The sequence below is a fragment of the Bubalus bubalis genome, chromosome 14, assembly GCF_019923935.1.
Source record: "Bubalus bubalis isolate 160015118507 breed Murrah chromosome 14, NDDB_SH_1, whole genome shotgun sequence".
Classification (NCBI taxonomy): domain Eukaryota; kingdom Metazoa; phylum Chordata; class Mammalia; order Artiodactyla; family Bovidae; genus Bubalus; species Bubalus bubalis.
Window position 1 is genome coordinate 63,040,901 of NC_059170.1, and position 27,683 is coordinate 63,068,583.

Below are 27,683 nucleotides of genomic sequence, written 5' to 3' on the forward strand. Positions count from 1 at the left end.
ATTGTATGAATAGTCTGCAGCTGGTATACCTCTTCTCAAGTAGGACAGTAAGAATATAAAGTCCTACAATGGATGTGTTTGTACATTTCTCTCTGTAAACACATGCCAGAGTATTTCCAAGACAAGTCATCTTAAAATGAAATTTCAGAGTTATAGAATATGTAATTAGTCAACTTTAGTTGTTTTCAAAGGTGGTTTACCATTTCCACCCAGAACTGTGTGCATTTCTCATATTCTAGCCAACACGTCGTATCGTGAATTTTTTGTTTAATGTTTGCCACAGTAACAGTTCTGAAATAAATCTGTGATATTCTAACTTGTATTTCCCTAATTACTGAGACTCTTTAGGCCACTCAAGTATTTTACTATAGTTTTTGACTATTCACATTCTCTGCTCTTTCTTTCTATTGAATCCATTGTCTTTATATTAATTCACAAATTTAAATTAATCCTATATTCTCTATACTAATCCTCAATCATTTATCTATGTGAAAAATAAGTTCTCGTAATCTATGATTTGTCTTTTCATTTTGTATGGTTGCCCTTCAGAAAAAAAAAATTCTAACTTTAATATATCAATCATTTCCTTTATGGTTTGTGCTTTAAATTTTCACTGAAAAATAATCTTCCCTGTTCTAATATCATAAATATATCTTTGATAATTTTCATGAAGTTTTGATAGCTTTACTTTTCATATTTAGATCTTTACTCCATCTGGCCTCTATTGTTCTCTGTCAGTGATAAGAATCTAAATTCAATTTTTTCCACACAAATGACCACGTTTTGACCTATTAATCTGTTATGCAACTCAAACTTTTCTCACTTATCATTTTATATTTTATTATGAAATATATTGGGCTTTCCTCGTGGCTCAGACAGTAAAGAATCCGCCTGCAATGCAGGACCTGGGTTCAATCCCTGAGTTGGGAAGATCCCCTGGAAAAGGGAGTGTCAACCCACTCCAGTATTCTTGCCTGGAGAATTCTGTGGACAGAGGAGCCTGGCAGGCTATAGGCCATGAGGTTGCAAAGAGTTGGACACGACTGAGCAACTAACACTTTCACTTTTTTTCCCCCATGAAATATAATTATACATATGGAAAAATGAACATAAAATATAGGCTTTTTTTTTTTAAGGATAATGAAAGTCAAAGTTTATGAAAATAAAATTCACAAACAGATTTGAACCCTCTAGTGTTTCTCTGTTGATTCCAGACCCTCATTGCAATCTTCCCTGGTTCACAGAACACTGAAATTTGTGTTTTTTATTTCTTTGCTTTCATTTGTGTTCATATTTTCTTCATTTGCATATAAACCAAATAAGCTCTTACGGTGTTAACTTACTAGCTCATTATGTGACTAAATAACACTGAAATTCTTAGAATAGTGACCATATACATGGAACACCGTGTAAGTCCGATTTAAATAAAACACTGTTGAGAATCAAACTTTGGATGAATGGACTCATTCTTTTTATAATCTGCAACTTACTTTTTTCTTAACATTGTATATTCACCCACCCAACCTAATGTATGTTCTCGCAGTTCAGGGGTTGACTGCTGTATAATAGTTCACTATATGACTATGTAACATATGTTTTCATATGTTTTGTAGCCATTATACCATCAGTGGTTCTTGAGTTGATCCTGTTTGAGGATTTGTTTGTACATTTCTCCTGATATACCTAGGTATGGAATTGCTTGGTCACAGAGCATGCACATTTAATTATAATAGATAATGCCAAACTGGGGCTTCTCTGGTGGCTCAATCTACCTGCAGTGCAGGAGACACAACTGACTAACACACAATGCCAAATTGGTTTCAAAAGTAACTCCATCAATGTCTACATTCCCCAAGAATGCATAAACATTCTGGTCATATCACACATTCGTCATCCACTAGTGTAGCTAAGAATTACCTGTGTGTTTGTCATTTACTTTGCTGTCTATTCCCTTTTGCATCTCAGCCTTGGTTTGGCTCATTCTGTCTTATAATGTTGACATTTACATCGTTCATTTGGTAAGAGTCTGGTGCAGTAAATTCATTTTTTCATTTGATTGTGGATGTCATACTGAGTGCCTCTTGTCACCCTCATTCTTGAAAGAATTTTGCTTTGCTCTAGACTAACAGTCATTTTTTCTCAGAACTTTGCAAATAATATCCAACTGTCTTCCTAATTCCATTCTTCTGTAATTGTATTTTAATCTCTGGCTATTTTTAACATAATCTTCCTTTTTATTGTTTTTCTAATTCATTTCCATAAGCTCACATCTGGATTTATTCTAATATTTTTGCATGAGGTTGACTAGGCTTTTTAAATCTTAAAATTCTTTGTCCTTTTCTCATTACACTGTATTCCATCAAAATTAATGAATCTTAAGTGTAGTATCTTTGTATTTGAGAGCATCAAAAGAACAATTGGAGGAAAGTGATTTCTCCAGCTAAAATTTAAGTATTTTAACAGTCTTCTCCATTTGGGGTATTTAGTATTTCCCTCAAATAAAAGATGACAAAATTTTAAAGTTTTAAATTAAAATAAGTCAGTTATTTGTCCAGTTTTATTTTCTAGAGACAGAATAAAAAATATTAAGTTGCACAGAGCACAGGCTTTGGACAAAACTTTTCCCTGGATATATGCTAAATCACTTTACAAAACTACGCTAGAACACTAAAACAAGAATATTTCAGATTATAATCACTGAGCCTCAAATTTCTTCATTTATGCCTTGAAGAAATATTTCCAGCATTTCTAAAAATTTTTCAGAATCTGTATTTCCTTTCAAAGTACAGATTTTTCCCAAAGCATAATGCTTTCATGAAATTTATTATATTGAGATAAATGTAATGGGCACACCAAACAGCTTAGTATTAGAAGGTAAAAAGCTGCCTGTGATATCCTAAAGGCATACACAATACAACACACACATTTTGCCACTGAAACAAATACCACCCTTTGTAGAAGGAAGGGAGACTTGATCAAGAACAAATAAAGCTGGTAAGATGTGTAGGCAGAGGAGGAGAGATGTCAGAAATTCCATAACTCGGCCAGTTTGGCAGCAATAGCAAAAGCTACTCGGTGTGGACATGGAAAAAACTGTTGCCAAGCATTCTCCAAAGAGTTAGTATCGTTTCTCAATCTTAAGGTGTCATCAGATGCAAGAAATGCCCTTGACTTAGTCACAACTTTCCTTGGAAAAATAAAATATGAATACCTTAGATAGTGATGCTCATTCTCGTTCCTTATGCATGTTCAGTCATGTCCGACTCTTTGTGATCCCATGGACTGTATCCCACAGACATCTCTTGGAACTTTCCAGGCAAGAATACTGGAGTGGGTTGCCATTTCCAACTCCAGGGAAACTTCCCGACTCAGAGATCGAACCTACATCTCTTGCGTCTCCTGCATTGGCAGGCGAATTCTTTACAATTGTGCCCCCTGGGAAGTCCAATACTCACTCTAATAATTAGTAATTCTAGTAACTAGTCAATGTAATATGCATGCTGAATTCTGAAACTTTCAACTGGTGAAAAGTACCCACTCCTGGGCATATAGCCAGAGAAAAACACGATCTGAAAAGATACATGCACCCCAGTGTTCACTGCAGAACTATTTACGGTTTACAGACATTTACAGAGAGACAGATAAAGAAAATATGGTGCATGTATATAATGGAATATTACACAGAATTAAAAAGAATGAAATAATGCTATTTGCAGCAACATAGATGGACCTAGAGATTGTCATATTGAGTGAAGTCAGAGAAGGAGAAATATCACATGACATCTCTCATATATGGAAAACAAAAAGAAATGATGTAAAGAACTTACTTACAAAACAGACTCACAGACTTAGGAAATGAACTTTTGGTGGCAGGGGTAGGGGAAAGGATGGGGAGAAGAGATAGGGAATTTGGGATGGATATGTACACACAGCTATATTTAAAATGGATAACCAACAGAAACCTACTGTATAGCACACGGAACTCTGCTCAATGTTATGTGGCAGCCTGATGGAAGGGGAGTTTGGGGAAGAATGGATACATGTATATGTATGGCTGAGTGCCTTTGCTGTTCACCTGAAACTATCAAAACATTGTTAATTTGCTATATTCCAATACAAAATAAAAAGTGCAAATTAAAAAATAAACAGAAAAGTATATAGGCAATTTTTATTTCAGTTGGCAAAGAGTATGTTGTGATGCCATGTCATCACAGATCTATTCTTCCAAATAACTCAGGTATCTCACCAATAATGTGTTCTGCTGAAAGAAATGTACTTCTTGCTTTTCTGATTGAAGATGGAAGGCATAATGCAAAACAGATACTTCCTCTGGGATAATATTTTTAAACCTGAATGTCTGGTAACAATTCTTCCAAAATAATCTACTCTGAAGGTCTAATTCAAGGTGAAGGGAAAGCTATTTAACTTTGCCATCATTCCGCATCATTATCTACTCTGGGACTAGACAACATCATCACACACTAATGCAGAGAATCATACGATTCAATTGCATGGTTAAGATTGTCTACTTTCCCTAGAAATGTAATTAATCTTGTCTAAACAGCTGTTTCTCTATTTTCCTCCTGAATTAGATTTAAAACGAGAATCTCTGTCATCAAAGTACTGAAACAAAGGCAGTACAATCCATAATTGAGAATGGATTTGAAAATTATTAGAAACAACTTGAAGTTAGAAAATGAGAGAAGAATGACCTAAAAGAGCAAGTAATAATCGTCTAGGATTAAGTGGAAATAAACTAAGCTTATGGCATAAAAATTATTGAGGAAAAGTAATAAAGGTTTGCAGTTAAGAAGCTCAATCATTCGAGTCAAGGACATGGCAGAGGTAATGGAAAAAATAGAACAGATGTGAGAAATATTTTGGAGTTGAGAGTTAATAGGATCTGCAAGGGGGCAAGTTTAAGGGGAAAGCCAAAGATGACTATGGTATTTCAATCCTGGGTTGCTAGAGAAAACTGAGTTCATCCAAAAGGAATAAGGGAGATATGGTGGAAAGAGTTTGATTTTGAGGAAATGGGTAAAAATGAAATAATCTACTTCACTTTAGCCATTTTTAGTATAAAATAAAATTACAGGTTACAAAACTGTATTTTGGACATGAGGTCAATAGTTTGTGTTTTTGTTTTTGTTTAGTTTTTATTTGTTTTGTTTCATTAATCAAGAGGGGGAACATGCCATAGATAATGTTTATACTGAAAGCAAATCAATGTAAGTGATCCTACATACACTGATCCCATCTCAGCTAATGTGATGTCATGACAAAACACTGACTGATAATCATCAAAAGCAATATTTTTATTAAAAGCCTAATTTTTATTTTCATTTTCATCTTATAGTAAGATTACATCAACTTCCTTTATGAGACATATGGCTTCATCAGATTCTGCAGTTTCAACCCAAAGTTTCTTTTGTTATGAAGCCAACATGAAAACCACACAGTTCAGACAGTCTTTAAAATTCCATATTTTTATTCCAAAATGTAAACCAGAAAATTGGGACTAATGGTGGGTAACTGATATTTCACATCTCTGCCCTTGTTTCTGGCAGCTCTTTCCTCTCCACCTTGGAAACATCAGCCACAGAACACATGCAGCAGTATAATTAAAGCAGCAACAGTATCCACGATGCCTTGGTTCTCTTTCTGAATTCTTTATTCCCTTCCACCACTGGGGTTACAGCCATTCTCCCTAAGCTAAGAATGGGAGGTGATTTGGGTACTGAAATCACACACCTTAGGTGAAAATCTCATTACAGCTTTCAACTGTGTATTCTCATCCCAGTCATCTACGTTCTTTAAGTTTTGTTTTTCAGATCCCTAAAATGGAAATCGCTTTTTCTTCCTTGGGAGGTGAATGCATTTGATGAGCAATATAATGATAGTGGTAAGCATTCTGATCCACAGAAGAAGACTGCACTCTGACATTTGATAGCTACGCAGCCTTAGACTGGCTATCTCCTCCTCAATGTGCTCCACAAAATTGGGATAACAAACACATCCAACCTATTTATCATTCAAGGTCTCTTCAACCTGTGATGGACCAAGCATTATTCCAGTTTTTTAAAAGGTTACAGGATTATATGAGATGATATGGAGAGTGATAACAATATTTAAGGAAGTGTGTTTTTTAATATTTACTTATTCATTTATGGCACTGTTGGGTCTTAGTCGTGGCACACAGGATCTTCGCTGAGGCCCATGGACTTCTCTCTAGTTGTGGCACGAGGGCTCTAGAGTACACAGACTCAGAGCTGTTGCGGGGCATGGCCTTAGTTGTACTGCAGCATGTGGGATCCCAGTTCCCCCACCAGGGATCAAACCTGCATGCCCTGCACTGGAAGGCAGATACCCAACCACTGGACCAACATGAAATACGACCATTTATCAGCTACCTTTCTTTTAAGGACTTTCTGTATTTTCTGTCCTTGCCAAGCTCCCCAACTGTAGCGAATACTGCTGTGCCCCATTGTAAGGCTTGATCACTTAACTCGCTCTGACCAGTGGAAGCTAGTAGACACGAGGCCCTAATAAAAGCTTTAAGTGTGCTTTCTTTTTCTAACCCTCTGACTTAAAAACAGAATGTGTCAGACAAGGATTTGGTCCATCAGCTTGGGTCCCAGATAGATAGGACATGCAGAACAGATATATAGTTTGGAACTACATGGAATTATGGGGCTTCCCTGGTAGCTCAATGATAAAGAATCTGCCCATCAATGCAGGAAGATGCAGGTTTGATCCTCAGGTCAGGAAGATCCCCTGGAGTAGGAAATGGTGACCCACTCCAGTGTTCTTGCCCAGGAAATCCCAAGGACAGAGGAGCCTGGTGGGCTACAGTCCATGGGGTCACAAAAGAGTCAGACACAACTCAGTGACTAAAACAATTAAAACAACATAGAATTATATGGAGATATGAACAAGAAGAGTGTATGTTTGCTGTTATTTTTCTATGCCAACTGACACACTTGAGAGCAAGAAATAAATGCTACTGGTTATAAGCCATTGAGATTTGGCTTTCAACAGAGGCTGACGTATAGTATATTACATACATAATTAATATTTTAGCAATAGTAATAATAAACTAAAATACATAAGCACTTAAAAAACAGACATCTCTCCACCTATCCACCCATCTATCCAATAGATGCTTATTAAGTACTACTATGCACCAGGTACGGTTTATACTACAAGGAACAGCAGTGATCAAATAAAATCCCTCCTCTCATGCAACATTATTATGGGAGAAAATCAAATTTGACTATAAGGTGATGATAGGTGTTGTGGAGAAAAACAGGAGATGGAAAATGTCAGGTAAAGAGATAAGAAGAGATGTGTGTATGTTTGAGAGAGAGGCGGGGTATAGGTTGAGAGAAGGTTTTACTAGAGAAGAAATTCTCTAGCAGTGATCAGAAAGAAGGAGGTGAAATGGATTATCTGGAGGAAGCACATTCCAGGAGGAGGGGAAAGCAGGTATAAAAGTCCTGAGGCATAAGGGGGTTGGAGTAATCAAGGACCACTTAAGGGGTCTTATCACTAAGGGACGTCAATTAGAAGCACATTGGTCAGGACTTCCCTGGTGGTTCAGTGGTTAAGCAATCACCTGCCAATGCAGGTGACATAGGATTGATTCCTAGTCCTGGAGGATCCTACACGCTGTGGGGCAACTAAGTCCATGAGTCACAACTAATGCAGCCAACGCACCTAGAGCCCGTGCTCCACAACAGGAAGCCACTGCAGTGAGAAGCCTGCATACCTCAACTAGAGAGTAGCCCCTATTCCCCGCAACTAGAGAAAGTCCATGTGCAGAGACATGGACTTGTCTCTGCTGGAAGAGCCAGCAGAGACAAAAATTAAACAAATAAAATTTTAAAAAGAAGGTGCTTTCAAAAAAAAGCACAGTGGTAGAAGGTAAAAACAGAGCCATATATGACAGTGCCAATCATTTACTCCTTGGATGTTATTGTAAGAAGTTTGGCTTTTGTTCTGAATGAGATGGATGTCATAGCAAGGCTCAGGTTAGGGTGACATGAGCTTATGTAAGTTTGAAAAGGATCATTCTGGCTGCTGTTATATGAGAAGAGATTATATGGTTCAAGGGTAGAAGCAGAGAGATCATTTAAAAAGCAATCACAAAAATCTACACAGAGACACTGGTGATTTGGACCAAGAGGAGAGAAGCAAGGGAAATGAGAAGTGGAGAATGGATACACGTGTAGCTAGTGGTTGATCAAATTTGTTGATGAAGTATAAGCAACTAGAGATAAATTGTCATTCACTGAGATAAGAAGGGAGGCAAAAATTATAGGATTGAGGGGACAATGGGTCATCCAAATTTTACTTTTACACATTGAGGGATAAAAGTAAACTTGTTGAATTCTGATTTCATCTTTGCTGGCCTTCCAGAGAGGGGTTTGACTCTGCAGAGTTCCATGGAAACTGCTACATTGAGGATGATAATTAACCCTGCCAGAATGATGAGCCGGAAAATTGGAGCTGGGGCATGTAGCTACAGTAGAAAGCACTGGAATCCAGCCCTCTGATTATGTCTGGGAAGGGGTAGATACTCTGATGGACCATTGCATGTAAAGTTTTCAGCATATGAAAAGGCTCTCCTTGGATTACTGCAATTGATTTTTAAACTACCCAACCTCTGATCACTCTGAGGAGGAGACGGTGCTTCTTCTTGTCATGCAATTAAAGAGTCTACAGTCTCAATCCCAAAATTACCTTCCAAGAGCTTGATATCTACTCTACTAGATTACTATGCACTGCTGGAATGAGTCTCCCTTGGGGCGTGTTTGTTTTAGGTTATTTCCCTAGTTATCTTTGAGATGCTCGTTACATCTAAGTTTGGATACTGAATAGGTTGTTAGTATCCAAGTCTGGAGTTCCAGCATTCTTGGGCTTCCCTGGCAGCTCAGCTGGTAAATAATCCGCCTGCAATGTGGGAGACCTGGGTTAGATCTCTGGGTTGGGAAGATCCCCTGAAGAAGGGAAGAGCTACCCACTCCAGTATTCTGGCCTGGAGAATTCCATGGACTATATAGTCCATGGCATCTCTAAGAGTCAGACACAACTAAGTGACTCACTTTCTTTCTGGAGTTCGGGGAGAGGGGAGGAGTTTGAGGACGGAGATATAAATCTGGAATAAATATATTAGTTTTTTAATGGAAAGAAGTCTTTAACTTGGAAAGGAAATGGCTGGCAGCAATCCTCAGGAATGTTTAAAGTGCAGCCTTAGAGTAAGACATCACTGAAGGTAACTGAATGGTTACTAAAGTCTACAAAACAATGTAATTACAAAGCAATCAGTTCAGTTATTATAACTGCCCACCCCCTCCCCTCCCCCGCCCCGGCCCAATATGATAGAATTACTGTTTAACTTCAGACACATTTTCCTAATACTTTGAATGTGATGGGATGTATACACAACTGATTCAAACCTCTTTACTATGTTTGCAAAGAGTTTGAAGAATTACAAAGATTTGCAACCTTTTCCAGGGTTAGGGTTAATTAAGAGAATAGAGAGAAGTGCAAATACTTTTGGAATATTTCTGGAAATGAAATATTGATTTCCTTGGAAGTTCTATTCAAGTAAACATGCTTGAAAGCACTCATACATTGAAATATCCTTCCTTACCAGGGTAGAGAGTGCAGTCCATGAATGACAAATCATCAATTGCAATGTCTCCAGTAAAGCCATCTCCCACTGAAGCCTCCACCAAAATCTAAGAACAATATAAGAAATTTGTTGATATTGTGAAGGAAATTCATTTATGGATACACATGGTTGAAAAATAATTCAGAATTTACCTAAAGACAATCTCCTCTTCTGAACCATTAAAATCATACTTCGTAAAACTCTCCATAAGCAGGCATCTTGTCTCTCTACCAAATACTTCCAGTCATAGGAAGTGCCACACCTTACTGGGCCTATTATATCCACGAAGCCCACTTTCACCCTGCTTCTGGTCAAAGTTTTGATTTTTTGAGATTTCAGTGTATCAGACTGATATCTACTTCTTTATAACTTTCCATCATTAATTCTAGACTTGTCTTGCTTTCCTCCGAGCCTTTAAGGCAAATTACTGAACCTCTGCCCAGCGTTGCCCTAGTAGCTCATCTGTTTCCAAGGTTAAATCTCTTCATCCTTCAAGAAACCCAATTTGTTGCCAGAGGTACTTGCTAGACTGCACATTGTGAAGAGCTTTAAAATTTTTCTCACATCGACCTTATTCTGTAACACTTTATGAAACCGGCTAATCGTTATTAGATCTCCTTCAGAACCACATTAATCACAGTGAACTCAGATGACATCGGTACTGTTATACGAGCTGCAATTCCACTGCAACTCCAGTAAAATATGAAACACTGACAAACCATGATAGTATATGGCAGATTGTAATTAGGGCTGAGATTTCCTATAGCAGAATTAATCATGATGAATTATTTTAATACTCATGCAAATATGTTGCACACTTACTAGGAATTCTGCTATATAATGAAGAACAGTAAGCAAACTCAAAAAAACACATTCCCTTTTTCCACTAGTATAGGAATATATGTTTGTTTCATTTTTCCTCACAAATGCTATATATGGAAATTGAAATTTTATTTCGTTCTTCAAATTCTATCCTCCATTAAAAGTTGTTTCATACATTATTCATGCCCTAAAGAAGATAATTAAAAAGGTCAAACTACTGACCTTAAGCCTCTTGACATCTTCCACCAGCTTTTTAGATTTTCTCCAGAATTACTAGAATTTTCTCCCTGATATGTCACTAAGGAAATTAATCAATTTGGAAAAGGTTTATGCATTCAACTAATGGGAAAATATAGTCCACCTAACACTGCCTGAATAACAGGACGTCTCCTGCTGTTTCAAAATGGATCACTGCAAATATAAAATGCACCCTTCTTTTCACCACCAGCATGATTAAAAGAAAACATTACAGGGGGAGAAAAGAGAAACACAATTGTATTCTAATAAACAAAAAGCCAGCAGTCAGAATTTGACAGAACACACTGTAATAAAATATCTCTTGTTTTATAGAAAATAAAGACAGCAGTTGGGTGAACAATAAGAAAAAGGTGTAAGGACTGATTAATAACTATACATTAATTAATTACTAATATATTCTTTGGATCAATATCACTGCAATACAACAGAGGACATGGTAACAAGAGGCTCAGAAGATGTACGAAAAAGGAAAAATTAGGATAAATAAAAATAAGCATTACTAACTTGACTACACTGCTCATGCTTATCTTGCTTTATTCGTGAGAAGGAATAGAAAATTGATATAATAGAATCTCAAGTCTATGATAAGCACAACTATACATATAAATATTTATAAGCTAACTATATGGGTATATAACCACACATAGCTCCATTTAAGTGGATGGGTGGGCTCAAGTGTCCCAAAGCATTCCTTTTGTTGTCTTTATAGAGTCACAAATTCAAGAATTGGCCATTTGAGAAAGTCACAAATTCTCTCATTTACAATCCACACCAGGTAAGCAGCATTTGTGAGTGGATGCTGTCTATACAAGGAGTATTTACATTGGGGTTACTTCACATTACACAATAAGCATTTTGATATTGTTTCTCTAGCACTGTCAGTGGGAAGACACAGAAATAATCCATGGCAGAGGACAGTTGGGTCTTGCTCTAAGACAAAAATTAACCATAATTTTTACCGAAATATCTTCAATTCCCTAACCTCTAAATGGTAGCATACTTGAGAAAGAATGAACAATAATTTCAAGCCAAGATACTAAAAAAGTCAATTTGCATATATAACTGCAGTCTCAGCCTTTTTTGAATATTTAATTAAGGCAGACATTTAAAAAGCCTACTTGATAATCATATCTTGAGAAAAAGTCATGAATGTTAAAGTTCAATTCTACTTCTGTCCTGTATTTATTTCAGTCTTGCAAAAAGCTTTGCAAATTATCCTAAGAAACTAGTCACAAGAAAGAGCAAACCCAAGTGTCTCTATTCTGGAAAATTCACTTTCTCTCTTGGTGTTTTTCCCAGAATAAATGGAAGGCTGTTAAAACACTAATGTTATTGTATGCAAGGCAGTATTGCCACTCTGGACATTAGGGAAGCCAAATTTTCCTCCTAAGTTTCATTAGCACCTTACTGAATGACTTAAAAGGCAATTGAAAATTCCAGTTTGGTCTGAATGACCTGCATTATCTGCAGAGGCCAATTCTACTTACTTGAGAACTATTACTGGCTTGAAAATTTTATAAAGTAATCCAGCCCTTTTAAGTTGTTCTTTTCATGGGCTGTTGCATGCTCCAAATAAAGATGGAGTGGTCTTGTCAGCTATATTGGAAATTTTAGCTCTAATGTAGCCAAAAACTCTTATATTAATAAGCCTCTAAAGACTTGTCTGAATAGATTCTTTTCCATATTGAGGAAACCGAGTTATTCACCAAAGTGTTTACATGATATAGAAACTAATCATTCATATGTAAGACAGAATTTAATCATATTTTTTACCAAAATACCTTCAATTTCCTAACATATGCATATTAATTCATAAATGAGTTATATACATGTATATATATTATGTATGTACATATATATACATGTACATATACACATACACATACTCTATTTTTTTTTCCTTATTTTTTTTTTCTTTGGTCTTGTTTAGTCTTACAAACTCTATTAACTCAAAGGAAAAATGGAATGGAGTCAGCCTGCCACTTAGTTTAACCACCCTGCATTGGGAAAAAAATTACAAAATTCCAGGATAATATATATCAATTTTTAATATAACTCATCTTCAGAAAGATTTGAAATTCTTGCTTAAATTTTATAAAAAGCACAAATCCTGTGTGGAGCAACTGGAATTCCAATGCATTGATGATGGGAATTCAAAATGATACAGTCACTATGAAAAATAGTTTGGCAGAAATAAACCTGTGCACTTAACGGTAAATTAATGAATGACAAAGGAGGTAAGAACATACAATGGAGAAAAGATAGTCTCTTCATAAGTGTTTCTGGGAAAATTGACAGCTACATGTTAAAGAATGAAATCATAACATTCTCTAACACTATATAAAAATAAACTCAAAATGGATTAAAGACCTGAGACCAGAAACCATAATAGTCCTAGAGGAAAGCATAGGCAGAACACTCATCGACAAAAATCACAGCAATATTTCTTTTGAATCTGTCTTCTAAAACAAAAATAGAATAAAAAGATAAACACATTGGGCCTAGTTAAACTGAAAAGCTTTTGCACAGCGAAGGAAACCATCAGCCAAATGAAAAGAAAACCTACTGAATGGGAGAAGATTTTTGCAAATGATGTGACCTACAGGGAGTTAATATCCAACATATATAAACAGCTTCTACAACTCAACATCAGGAAAACAAACCACCTAATTTTAAAAAATGGGCAGAAGAGCTGAATTTTCCTAAGAGGAAATGCAGATGCCCAACACGCATAAGAAAAGATGCTCCACATCACTAAACTTCAGGAGAATGCAAATTAGAACCATGATGAGATACCACCTCACACTCGTCAGAATGGCTGTCATCAAAAAGAACACAAGTAACAAATGTTGACTAGGATGTGCTGGAAAGGGAACCCTCCTGCACTGCTGCCTGTGTACCTGTGCTCAGTCATGTCCAAATCTTTGCGACCCCGTATACTGCAGCCCACCAGGTTCCTCTGTCCATGGGATTTTCCAGGTAAGAGTAGCAGAATGGGTTTCCATTTCCTTCTCCAGGGGTTCTTCCCAACCCAGGGATAGAACCCAAGTGTCCTGCATTGGCATGTGGATTCTTAACCACTGAGCCACCTGGGAAGCCCTCCTACACTGTTGGTGGGAGTGTAAATTGGCACAGCCACTATGGAGTTTTCTCAAAACACTAAAACTACCATGACTCAGCGTATATACCTAAAAAAAATTTACCATATTTCTTCTTGTCAGGCTTCACAATATATGGATTGGTAAGAATTCGGTTTTTCTGGGCAAATCTACTTTGGCATTGTGCCAACTGTTCCCCTGGTTACCAAGAAGGAAAAAAAGTCTTCCCTGTCCTGGCGTTTCTCATCATCAATGACAGAAGAGACTAAATGGTGATGGTTCAGTCCTCGTGAACTTAGTTTAACCCCAACAGTGCTTTCAAGTAGAAAAGTGAAAGTGGCTCAGTTATGCCCAACTCTGCAACACCACGGACTATACAGTCCATGGAATTCTCCAGGCTGGAATACTGGATTGGTTAGCCTTTCCCTTCTCCAGGCGATCTTCCCAACCCAGGGATCAAACCCAGGTCTCCCGCACTGCAGGTGGATTCTTCACCAGCTGAGCCACAAGGGAAGCCCAAGAATACAAATACTGGAGTGGGTAGCCTATCCCCTCTGCAGCAGATCTTCCCAATCCAGGAATGGAACAGGGGTCTCCTGCATTGCAGGTGGACTCTCTACTAACTGAGCTATAAGGGAAGCCTGTGTCAAGTAGAATAGGTTGCCAAATACTTCTTAAAAAAAAAAAAGATATTCTTGATGTGGACCATTTAAAAAGTCTTTATTGAATACATTATTGCTTCTGTTTTAAATTTTGGCTTTTCAAGATCTTAGCTTCACAATCGGGGATCGCACCTGCACTCCCTGCATTGGAAGGCGAAGTCTTAACCATTGTACCACCAGGGAAGTCCCAGCAAATACTTCTAAGGCAGGATGTTTCTCAAGAAGATACTGCCTGCAGTTGCTGCAGTCCCCATTACTCCCTATCAAACGTAACTCTAAGGCTGAAAGTCAGTTGCCATTAATTATTTTACACCCGAACCAATTCTCTTAATTCACATCCCTTGCCTGGTTTCCATAGGCACTTGGGTTTGCAATTCCTTGTGCATGCTGGTTAGGTTAGAAACCATGAAGGGTCTGAGACTTTACCCTACTTTCAAGCTAACAAGTTAGGCTGTCACTGTTTCATATACATACACTGAGAGAAGATACAAGAGATTGACTTAGAGAGATGGCAAAAAACATCAGCCAGAGAAATGTCTTCCATTGCTTTCCCACTTCCTGCAGGGGAAACATGATACGTGCCAGCCATTTTTCTGCCTGAGTGGTGGGCTGCATCATAGAAGAAGAACCCCAACATTAGGAGATTCTAGCTGTTATAAGCTGCTGGCACAACTGAAGGACAAGGAGGAGGAGGAGGAGGTGGTGACGCAGGAGGGAAGGAAGGGGATGGGCTCTAGGCAGGTTAAGTAACTGTGGAACACAAGCAAATGTCTCAGGGTAAACTCTATGCAATAGATTATTTGCTCAGAAGCTGAACAACATGGGACATACAAAATGCACGGAGCAGCCTAGGTGGGAGGGGAGTTTGGGAGAGAATGGATCCATGTAAATATATGGCTGAGTCGCTGTGCTGTGCACCTGAAACCATCACAACATTATTAATTGGCTGTACCACATATAAAATTAAAAAACATTTTTTTAAATGCATGGAGAACTGTCTCCCAATGGGGAAGTTGGACAGTATACTTAATTTGTGGAAGTATGATAATCCCTTCATGTATGTAAAAATTGAAATATTTATCTAAATTCAGACTCCTTTCCTCTTATACCTCATTTTATACTCTTCTAAACTGAATGAGAGTAACGTGTTAAGAGTCTCTCAGAGATGGTTATCCACCTGCTGTTGGCCCAGCTCCTTTTCCACCCACAAAAATCTTTTCCCATGAAAGCTGCTGCTATATTAACAGTAGAGATTTTTTAAAATTCAAGAAGCAAAGAATGGGGTTGAAGAAATAAGGTCACTGAAAACTTCATACAAGCTTCCTTATTCAGATAAAAAAATTTTCCTATTATTCTTCTTGAATGAAAGAGACAGAAACCTAAAATAAAAAAAAACTCTGAGTATTCAGGTCACATTATTTGGATTTGCTTTCCACAGTTTTTAAAGGATTGGCAAGCCACAAAGCTTATTTCTGATACTCTTCTCTCTATACCATTTTAGATGTACAGGAAGAGTCAAAATTTGGGCAAGTTTTTTTCCTCCCTGCCAATTCTTAACAGTGCCTTTCTGGAACTTGCCTAACTAGATTTTAAAAGGGATAAATGTTGATCAATTTGAAATTAATTTGCTACTTGAAACTAGACACATTCATATGCTATATTACAGCATCCTCCAGGGACTCATCTAGACCATAATCCATTACACATCTCATCAATTATGTGAATGAAGACAAATAGTTCTCAATTTCTCTAGTTCTAAGAATTTATACAGAACCAATTTGATTGGTGGTTACAAAGAAGCATTTAATTGAAAAAAGCCTGGTCAGTATCAGAGAAAAGTGATGCAGGTTTGGAATTATTGACTTAAAAGTTCAGAAAACTGTGGTTTTATTGAAATGATACAATAAGATATAATAGAATTTTAACAGAATGCGATGTAATACTGTCTGAGTGACTAGTTCACATGTGCCAAAATTAAATTCTCATTTAAGAAGCATAGTGTTGAAATTCTTAAAGGTTATCTTTTTTTCAATTAAAACTCATTTTTTTATCCTCCATACTATTAAAAATAATATTTAAAGGTAAAGGAGTAGAACTGCAGTTTATTATTTTGACTTTCAGTATGTCTTTTTTTACAAAAAAATAAATCACATGCCCTCTCAATCTCCTTGTGAAAAGATAAAGCTCCAAAGCTACCCCCTACCTCCATGTGGGTACTTCTTAAAACTGATGTAGACAGAAAGTGAGAAAAATCGGGTCACGCATTTAAACTCCAACGATAACACACATCTGCCCTTTGCCCTGGTTCCACATCTCATAATATCCACCCCATGATGACTGTGGATTAAAAAACCCATTTCAAATCTCAGTTTTAGATTATTACTTCCTCAGAGAAGCCTTCCTTGATCACTCAAGTTGAAGCTATTTTCCTTTAACAACGTCTCATTTTAATTATTTTGTTAAATAATTTGTAAGTATATTGTTATGCGTGCATTTCAGTGTCTGTCTCTTCTTGGAGACTTTAAGGACAAGTGACATGAGGCTCGCTGAGGCACACACAAAGCTGTATGCACCCAGCACCTGCACCCTGATAAGCATGTGGTGAGAATTGACTATTACAGGGAAAAACCAAACTAATTTCAACTAAAACTATACATGTTACTCTTGATGCCTTACTTCATTGCCCACATTTCCTTTCCTTTTTAAAAAAAAAAAAACTTATTTGGTTGTGCCCGGTCTAAGTTGTGGCGTATACAATCTAGTTCCTTGACTAGGCATCCAACCTGGGTCCCCCTGCTTTGGAAGCATGGAGTCTTAGCCACTGAACCACCAGGAAAATCCCAAGCTTGTGTTTTCTAAATGCAACTTAAGAGAAAAAATAGGCCTCCTGATGCCATTTAAGCAATAAACTTGAATGAACGGTCACACTTACATCTCCAGGTATTATTAAAATAAATTCAGATATTAAATAATGGTAACACCTAATTTAGACATCATTTAATCCACTATCTCCTAAACTTGTCTCACCATCAGAATCACCAAAGGTTTCTATTAAAAGTGCAGATTCATAGGACTCTCCTCTGGGGCTTCTGATACAGTGCATGAGATAACTTGTATTTTTTTTTAATGCTCCAGATGGTTTTGATAATTAAGAAAATTTGGGAACTACTAATCCAATCCAAATTCTGTGTTTAAAAGAACAAAGTGGATTCCCAAAGAAATAAAGTTCTTTATAAGATAACTGAGACACCTCACCACACACACATACAAATGCCTCAGAGATGAAAAGTATTCTGCCCAAAAACGGAGATAAGACATAGTAAATGAATGCCACTTGAACCAGTTTCTGTCCACACAGTACTACCAGGAGAATGTAAATAATGCACAGACTTATTTTGTTGCTCAAAAGGAAACTTTTTCCTGAACTCTGGAGGATCTCTAGCTGTATTTTGTAGCTTCCTGTAAGTCAACTAAAGCCTTGAAGGAAAAATTATTTTTAATTTTGATATATAAATGCCCTATAAATTTCTACTTCCTAAGAATCCATTCTATTTTCTCTAGTTCTCTACCATCACCTATTCTATACCTAAAATTACCACTGCATCTCATAGTCAGCTCTCAGTATTCAAGCTTAAGTGCATTAGGGTGAGCCTCCTTAAATGGCAAAATTTCAATACTGAAACAAAATTAAAACTAGTACAGTATGGAAGCCACTTAGTGTAGGGTTCATTTACACCTGCTTTTCATCCCCAAGATTTAAGTCTGTATTGAATTTGTTATAATATTGCTTCTGTTTTATGTTTTGGTTTTTTGGCCACAAGGTATGTGGGATCTTAGCTACCTGACCAGGGATTGAACTTGCACCCCTTGCATTGGAAGGCAAAGGCTGAACCACTGGAGTGCTAGGGAAGTCCCCATCCTCAGGATTTTTTAATGTATTTCTTTCTTCTACTTTTTTATTGGAATACAATTGCTTTACGTTAGTTTCTGCTGAACAATGAAATGAATCAGCAATATACATATATAGCAAGTTTACTGATAGAAATCAACAGTCACTCGAAATGTACTGAAAAGTCAGCTAAATTGGATGAGATTTAACTCATTGCTCTGTCTGGATCATCCCAGTTCATGGAGCCTCTGTGGCAGGTACCGACAGGCGGCCACCAATCAGGGACAGTTGTCCTTGCTCTTAACTCACACCCAAGGCCACAAGTTTTCATATTTGTTAAAAAGACCAAGATACAGAATGACAAGTTTACATTTTTTTTTTTTCTGGTGGGTAGATGAGCTTTTTAATAACTGCCAAAGGAAGTCTAAACTCTTAAATATACATATATACAGCTTGCTTTCTGAGTTGCATATTCACATCTGCTGGTTCTATAGAAAATGCAAGTAAGCAATGGCCTTAAAAAAGTCATTAGCTCTAGAGCTTTCTTCATTTTGAATCCCGTGGAAACGAAAGCTTCACCTATCACTAATCTCTTAAAAATTAATTTCACGTGAAATTGTCTAAGTAAGCAAGGGAAGGTGAGATACGTGAGGAAGCAATCAGTGGAGGAATAAAATTAGAAAATCATATGTACTGACAGCATGATGTCACATGGTAATAAAAAAAAAAATACCACCTAAGGTCTTAAATCCTGCATTAAAGGATCATTTTTAAAAACTAGACTGTTTTGGACACATTTTAGATAGAATGGAAAGTCATACATACAGATTATTAAAGTGTTTCCTTCAGTGTAATTTTAGTATAGGACATTCACTTTCATATAATTCTTAAGAGTCAGAGATTTAAAAGGCAAGGTTGCTCTGTCAAACCCTCAGTTTCATGCTTTTTGCATCTCCTCCATCCGTGTGTTAGCGACCTCTTTTCAACCTATTCTGTCAATCCTTTTGAAAACATATATTTTGTTTTCACCTCATCAGAAAACCATTACTCCACATCCTACCTTTCTGAGCAAGCAGAAGACTGGTTGTGGCCCAAGCTTGTTTTTAGTATATATTTCTAAACCAAGATGATTGGGAAGAATTGATACAATTCCCAATATACCTTTCAGTTAACAATCAGTGTGATCTGACTCCAGGGTAAGACAAAAAAGGCCTGAAAGCACGGTCTGTCTAACTATGCCTTTCTAACAGACCTAAACAAATCATAAAGCAGAAATACTCAAAAGTTACATTCAAATTGGTAATGTGGCAACATAAGAAAAATAAAGAATCATACCTAAGGATGACATACAACATACCAGTCCATTCTGAAGGAGATCAGCCCTGGGATTTCTTTGGAAGGAATGATGCTAAAGCTGAAACTCCAGTACTTTGGCCACCTCATGCAAAGAGTTGACTCACTGGAAAAGACTCTGATGCTGGGAGGGATTGGGGGCAGGAGGAGAAGGGGACGACAGAGGATGAGATGGCTGGATGGCATCACTGACTCAATGGACGTGAGTCTGAGTGAACTCCGGGAGTTGGTGATGGACAGGGAGGCCTGGTGTGCTGGGATTCATGGGGTCGCAAAGAGTCGGACACGACTGAACGACTAAACTGAACTGAACTGAAGGATGAACAGCAATTCTACTTCTATTATAATATTAAAGTGTATAATGATCTTGTGAACTCCATAGTGGCTTTCTGCAAAGATCAGGACTCAACAAAGTCATAACTTAGGTGTTTTTCCCCCCTTTTAATTGGAGGCTTTATTTTTAAAATGTTTGTTTTCTCAACTGGAACACTCCATTTGTTGTTGTTTAGTCACTAAGTCATCTCTGACTCTTTGTGACCCCATGGACTCCTCTCTCCATGGGATTTCCCAGGCAAGAATACTAGAGTGGGTTGCCATTTCCTTCTCCAGGGGATCTTCCTGACCCAGGAATAGAACCCATGTCTTCTGCATTGGCAAGCAGGTTCTTAACTGCTGAGGCACCAAGGAAGCCCAACAACAACAAAAGTTGCTTTCATTCTACCATGACTCCCTTGAGTAGTCCAGAGAGCGACACTGTGGTTCATGACATCTAAAATATTTATCACCTTGCTCTTAACAAGAAAAGTCTGCAAATGGCTGATACAGATTAAAAATATTTTGCCTGTCAGAATCAATAACAATTAAAAGGTCCTTTTATAATCTTTCATTTTTTAAACTATGTACTTATTAAATTAAAAAATGTAAAAATATCTCAACAAATCACTTAATACTAAATAATTTAGACTGAACTGTTTTAAAGCTGCCTTTTTTAGAAACTTAGAAACTTACTTCCTTTCTATCAAAGTAAAGTTTAAGAATCTGTGCTCAATTTAGTTCCAAACCTGGAAAAAAAAATCTGTTAGGAATATTTGTAGATCCTTTCAATTTTAAAAGCCTTTGATAAACTTTTGAAATATAAAATGTATTTCATGTACTCTATTCTTACATATAACCTGGGGTGAGTCTTACTCTTAGGTGAAGCATACAAAAAGGAAAGGTAAAAGTGTGTGAAAAGATTTTGAAGTATTTGGGAAAATTACAGTGAAATCCATAAAGCCAAATTTTCTATATAGCAATCTTCCATTTTATATGTGTTCAGCGGTTTTAGAGGTAGGAGTCTAGATTTTGGAGATATAAATAGAATATCAAACTATCTTCCCTAATATTGGAAGTAAATATTTTGAGAATTTAGGAAGGAAGGAAGGAAGGAGGAGGAGCAGAGTGAGATACAAAAGGAAGGAAGGCAGCTTAAAAGGATGACTTAGCAGCTTGGCTGTCTCTGTGATGGAACCTCATGGGTCTTCTGAGGAGCTGAATGAAATGGTCTAAGAAACATCCAATCCATTAGGGCGGAGGGAAGGGCTTCATCCCATACTGGTCATGAAGGGGGTTCCAGGGCATGAACTTTCCCACACTCCTGGGCAGCACCTGTATGAACATCCCACCTCCTAAACAACAGAAGCCATGAGCTGTGGGCCAGTCCAGGCCCACAGGACCTGGACCTGTAATAGGACCCAGGTTTGGGTCCTATTACACCCGAACAGAGTGGTTCAAGCCCTAGTGGAAGTTTATGAAGAACTGGCTGTTACAGCAGAAGCTAAAATAAAATATGTGCCTGAAAGATTGAGAAGTGGTGCCCAGGTATCCAAAATAGGGTCCCATTCACCTTAAGTGGGAACTAAGAAACATTTTCCTTTGCCTTATAAGAAATGCAGACCTGTACCTTTTAAGAACATCTAGGTTAATTAAGCACTACTTAAGCACATTGATGAGTCACCTAATTTTACCTACTCTGGTTTTCCCACTTTAAACATTCTCTCTGCATGAATCAATTCTATACTTTCAGTTACAACCAGTATGTTGATTACCCCAAACCTCTTTTCACTCCATACTTCCCTAAACCTCAGACTTTTTTCCCCCAACCCTAAATTTGAGATTTTTTTTCCAAAAAGAAATGTCCCTCAGAGTTTCTGATGGCCCTCAAAGTTTTAAAATGTCTTTCAATAACTCCTCTTTCTACCTAAAACTTCCTCTCTTTTGCTCTCTGTTCTATATTTCAACTGATGGCTCCTACTTTTGTTACCACCAGAATCTTGAATTATTCTGGACTATTCCCCATCATTCACACCATACATGCAAGCCTCAGTGGCATTACTTTCTAAATATTTCTTGAATCCTTTTCATTCCATCTATATTAGCCCATGTTCCCAGCTTAGGCTCTAGCTGTCTCCTACCTAAGCCGCATACATACGCATATACAAATACACACATAACACACACACACACACACACACACACACACACACACACATATATATACATGTATATAATTGATTATTTTTAATGGTAAGCCCTACTTCAAAAATGTTCTCCTCGAAGCTAACAGAGTGCTAGATCTGACAGTGATCCAAAAGTGATGGATCACTTTTGATCGGCTCACTAAACTGATTAAGACCTTCAATGGTGCTCATTAGCTCATGGTCAGTGTATGCATTTGTGACCATGACAAGTGAGTCATTCCCTGCTCTGGCTTCTGTCTACCTTCCTCTGCCTCTAACTTCATGCACCATAAACTACAGAAGTGCTTGGTGGTTCTTCCAATCAGCATGCTGCTTCTCATCTGTGTATATTTGCATCAGCTTCTGTGGCTCCTTAATCCTGACCCTCAGCCCCAACACAGGCCATCACCTATAGATACTGTATAGATACATAAATCATACAACTCCTGCCTTGATATCACCATTCCTAGTCAAGATGTCACTCTTCTAAAAAAATAATTTTTATTGTAACTATTTGCTTGAGTATCTCTGTCTCACTTTAGAATGTGAGCTCCATGAGGACAATGACCATCCACTACCTGTATTTGTATCACCACCAAGTAGCATAGTGCCTGAGGCAATGGACAGCCTAAAATCAGTGAACAAATTAATACAGACATGAATTAGCACTTAAGTTAAAATTTACACAGAGAGATTATACTTACAAGTTAATTTTGCTGTTTATGTTCCATTTCTTTCAGGAAATTAATGATTTACTTTTAGTATGCTCAACACATTTTTCTGATATTTAAAAAAAAAAAAGAGGAACTAAATGGCTATCTCTAAAAATACAACAGTAGAGCTGTTGCTATCTACCAGTAGAATTTGAATTATCTGAAAAGAAATTTAAAACAAACTCTGATCTTAAATGTGCATTCAGTTCACTTTAGTCACTCAGTTGCATCCGACTCTTTGCGACCCCATGAACTGCAGCATGCCAGGCCTCCCTGTCCATCACCAACTCCCGGAGTTCACCCAGACTCACGTCCATTGAGTCAGCAATGCCATCCAGCCATCTCATCCTCTGTCGTCCCCTTCTCCTCCTGCCCCCAATCCCTCCCAGCATCAGAGTCTTTTCCAATGAGTCAACTCTTCGCATGAGGTGGCCAAAGTACTGGAGTTTCAGCTTTAGCATCATTCCTTCCAAAGAAATCCCAGGGCTGATCTCCTTCAGAATGGACTGGTTGGATCTCCTTGCAGTCCAAGGGACTCTCAAGAGTCTTCTCCAACACCACAGTTCAAAAGCATCAATTCTTCGGCGCTCAGCCTTCTTCACAGTCCAACTCTCACATCCATACATGACCACAGGAAAAACCATAGCCTTGACTAGACAAACCTTTGTTGGCAAAGTAAGGTCTCTGCTTTTGAATATACTATCTAGGTTGGTCATAACTTTCCTTCCAAGGAGTAAGTGTCTTTTAATTTCATGGCGGCAATCACCATCTGCAGTGATTTGGGAGCCCAGAAAAATAAAGTCTGACACTGTTTCCACTGTTTCCCCATCTATTTCTCATGAAGTGATGGGACCAGATGCCATGATCTTCGTTTTCTGAATGTTGAGCTTTAAGTCAACTTTTTCACTCTCCTCTTCCACTTTCATCAAGAGGCTTTTGAGTTCCTCTTCACTTTCTGCCATAAGGGTGGTGTCATCTGCATACCTGAGGTTATTGATATTTCTCCCAATAATCTTGATTCCAGCTTGTGCTTCTTCCAGCCCAGCATTTCTCATGATGTACTCTGCAAAGAAGTTAAATAAGCAGGGTGACAATATACAGACTTGACGTACTCTTTTTCCTATTTGGAACCAGTCTGTTGTTCCATGTCCATTTCTAACTGTTGCTTCCTGACCTGCATATAGGTTTCTCAAGAGGCAGGTCAGGTGGTCTGGTATTCCCATCTCTTTCAGAATCTTCCACAGTTGATTGTGATCCACACAGTCAAAGGCTTTGGCATAGTCAATAAAGCAGAAATAGATGTTTTTCTAGAACTCTCTTGCTTTTTCAATGATCCAGCAGATGTTGGCAATTTGATCTCTGGTTCCTCTGCCTTTTCTAGAACCAGCTTGAACATCAGGAAGTTCACAGTTCACGTATTGCTGAAGCCTGGCTTGGAGAATTTTGAGCATTACTTTACTAGCATGTGAGATGAGTGCAATTGTGCGGTAGTTTGAGCCTTCTTTGGCATTGCCTTTCTTTGGGATTGGAATGAAAACTGACCTTTTCCAGTCCTGTGGCCACTGCTGAGTTTCCCAAATTTGCTGGCATATTGCACAACATCATCTTTCAGGATTTGAAATAGCTCAACTGGAATTCCATCACCTCCACTAGCTTTAGGGGCTCAAAAACCATTGAAATTCATGGTAACAATAAAAGTTTAGGAAAGCTTTTTAGAATATGATGGGCTTCCCTGGTGTCTCAAATGGTAGATAGTCTTCCTGCAGTGCAGGAGACCTGGGTTCAATCCCTGGGTCAGGAAGATCCCCTGGAGAAGGAAATGGCAACCCACTCCAGTATTCTGGCCTAGAAAATCCCATGGACAGAGGAGCCTGGCAGGCTACAGTCCATGGGGTCACAAAGAGCTGGACATGACTGAGCTTTTAACTTTTTTAAGATATGATAAAACTAAAGTTAAGTTTCTTAATAAGAATGACTTCTGTGACATACAACATGTAACAAGAATTGTAGAGTTCAATTATGAATGAAAAATGGAATTTCTTGAATTTTACAATTAGAAATAGTTTATAGATGATTTTACTGTTCTGATGAAAAAATACATAATTAAAAGATTAAATCACATCCATAAAGTCACTAGATCCCTTAATGGAAAATTTAATCTTTAGAATCCAGGTATTCTAGCTCCTGACTTGATGTTACTTCCATTTTATCACATTGTTTCCCAAGTACTTTCTAAACAATATTTATTTATTTGTGTGGCAGCAGCAGGCCTTAGTTGCAGCGCGGGGAATCATCAGCCTTCCTTGTGGCAGGCAAGGCCCTTAGTTGCAGCATGTGGCACCTAGTTCCCTGACTAGGGATCGAACCCAGGCCCCCCTGCACTCAGAGCACATGGTCATAGCCACTGGACCACCAGGGAAATCCTGCCCCATACTTTTAAAAATAAAACTTGGAAAATTGCATTTACATGTATAGCATAATATCAAGTTCAGTATAACAGCATAACTATTATGTGTATCTATTAAGGGCAAAACAATGAAATTTCATATAAAAATCATCTCAAAATAATTGAATATAACTGGGTAATCTAACAGGAAAAGCTCTTATACAAAGATATTTTACTCCCCAAAAGGGAATACATTGAAAAAATAAGATACATTATTTGTAAACATGATGAAATATAAGTTAGTTCATTTTAATCCAAAGCTTCAATTTGAAGCAAATTGACTTTCGAGTTATTCCCATTTTTTTTTCACAATCTTGTTCTTCATTATATTACACTATGCTTCATATCAACTATAATCAATTTTTCATATTAACATGTGCTGAAAATACAAAGGGTCACCATGCTGGAAATAAGTAGGAAGAATATTTGTTTCTTACTAAATTTTTTTTTTTAAGTTTCTTGCTAAGTTGTGTTTTTTTTTTTTTGTTTTGTTTTTTTTGTTTTTTTTTTAAGCAGAATCATCTTATTCAAACACAATGATTCCCCTTCCTCCTAAGAACTGGGATCTGTGAGGAAAAATAAGTATCAGCTTAAGGATGACAAAGTGTTAAAGATAAGGTGCTACTAACTGAAACTGCAGGGAGACATGCTGACTGCTTGAACCACTTCATTCTCTACAACACTGAAAAAGCAAGAGAGAAAAGGGTGGGAGTCACATATTCGGATACTGACAGGACTGTATTTACTGAAATTCATCTTCATGCTTGCATATGTGCTTTTGATTATGGCTGATACAGCAAAAACTATAATACAAGAACTAGATCCCTATTTTTCGGTAATTATAATCTAAGTGCTAATATTAGACTGATCATTTATATAAAGCTTATATCCATAATAGAATATTTTAGCTAACTATGTCTAGATAAACATCCCATTTCACTCTGTGCAAAAAAGGCACACAATCATGTCACTTTGCTGTGATTTGAGTCCAAGAGAACTTTTGTTTCAAAGGCAATTTAGGTTGGTATTTAAGAACTTGAATTGTGGAACCACACTGCAAATCTTAAAAACCTGGTTCTATTACTCAGTGTCTTCAAATCTCTCTATTCTGACTTCATTTTAGACTTACAGAAAAGATGCAAAAATAACACAAAGAATGCCCTATGTCCTTCCCTCTACTTCTTCTAATGTTAACTTTTACTGAGCAACTCTCATTTTCTCCAGGTAAGAGCAGAGTCCTCCACTTAGTAGTTTGGGGATATTATGAAAAAATAACATACAAAATACAGCACCAGGCACATAGAGTGTTAAGCTAAAGTATGGTTAACTAGTTTCTTTTCTATCTACATGTGTAAAGCTTTGGTAGAAATAGAGCCTAGAAGGAAAAACAGAAGGGAGGAAGCTCCTTGATCCGGCTTTGGGCTGCTAAAACTAATCACGGTTAACAGCCAGAACTCATGGAAATAGGACTCATGCCAGATTCCCTATAAAAATCAATCTGAGACAGAGATTTGGGTACAGAAATTTTGCTGGGGGAAACTCACCTGGAACCAACAAGTGGAGGGAAGTGAGAAAAAGAAGGACTGAGTGGAGGGAGCAGTTGAGCTGTGATGCAGTCACAACAGAGGCCTCAGCCAACCACACAGGGAGCCTAGAAACTGGGCCGGCCCTTCAGTACTGTCCTACATGGAGGCAACAGCACTGAGCTTTTAGGCTCTGCATTGGAGAAGGAAACAGAACCCACTCCAGTATTCGTGCCTGGAAAATCCCATGGACGGAGGAGCCTGGTGGGCTACAATCCATGGCGTCGCAAAGAGTTGGACACGACTGAGCGACTTCTCTGTGTGTGTGTGTTGACCAGACTGCAGATGTGGGCGGTCTCCAAGGAGAGGTATCCTCTTGGCAAGTCAACCCTCTTGGGGGCATTTTCTAGAGAGAGAATCAGCTAAGCAGCATTAGCTGCCAAGAGCCCCAGCACCTGGGGGAGGAGCCCTTCTATGCTGAGGGGGATTTAGGCTGTGGACAACAGTGTCCATGATCAATGAGTCATACAGAACTTTGTGTGGACAGAGCTAATTCATGGCCAGCAAGTCAAACCTACATCATCCTTTCTATTAGGTGATAGCTACTGAAAAGATAAATCAAAATCTATACATTAACGCTCAAAGCCTGTTAAAACATTTGTCTTTTGCTATATTTTGTTTTTGTTTAGTTTGGGAATCTCTAGAGAGCAATAATTACTAATATAACATGGAGTAGGAAGGAGTT

General features: G+C 37.7%; 1 protein-coding gene across 7 annotated transcripts in view; it reads right to left on the minus strand.

Annotated features, from left to right (window-relative positions):
• Window positions 1-27,683, minus strand: part of MALRD1 (MAM and LDL receptor class A domain containing 1) — a 743,525-nt gene that overhangs the window by 388,531 nt on the left and 327,311 nt on the right. For all 7 annotated transcript variants that reach the window (XM_044928177.2, XM_044928178.2, XM_044928176.2 and 4 more), the window contains one exon: window positions 9,656-9,743. In XM_044928177.2, the coding sequence (XP_044784112.2) occupies window positions 9,656-9,743 (88 nt within the window). The remainder of the gene's footprint in view (window positions 1-9,655; window positions 9,744-27,683) is intronic.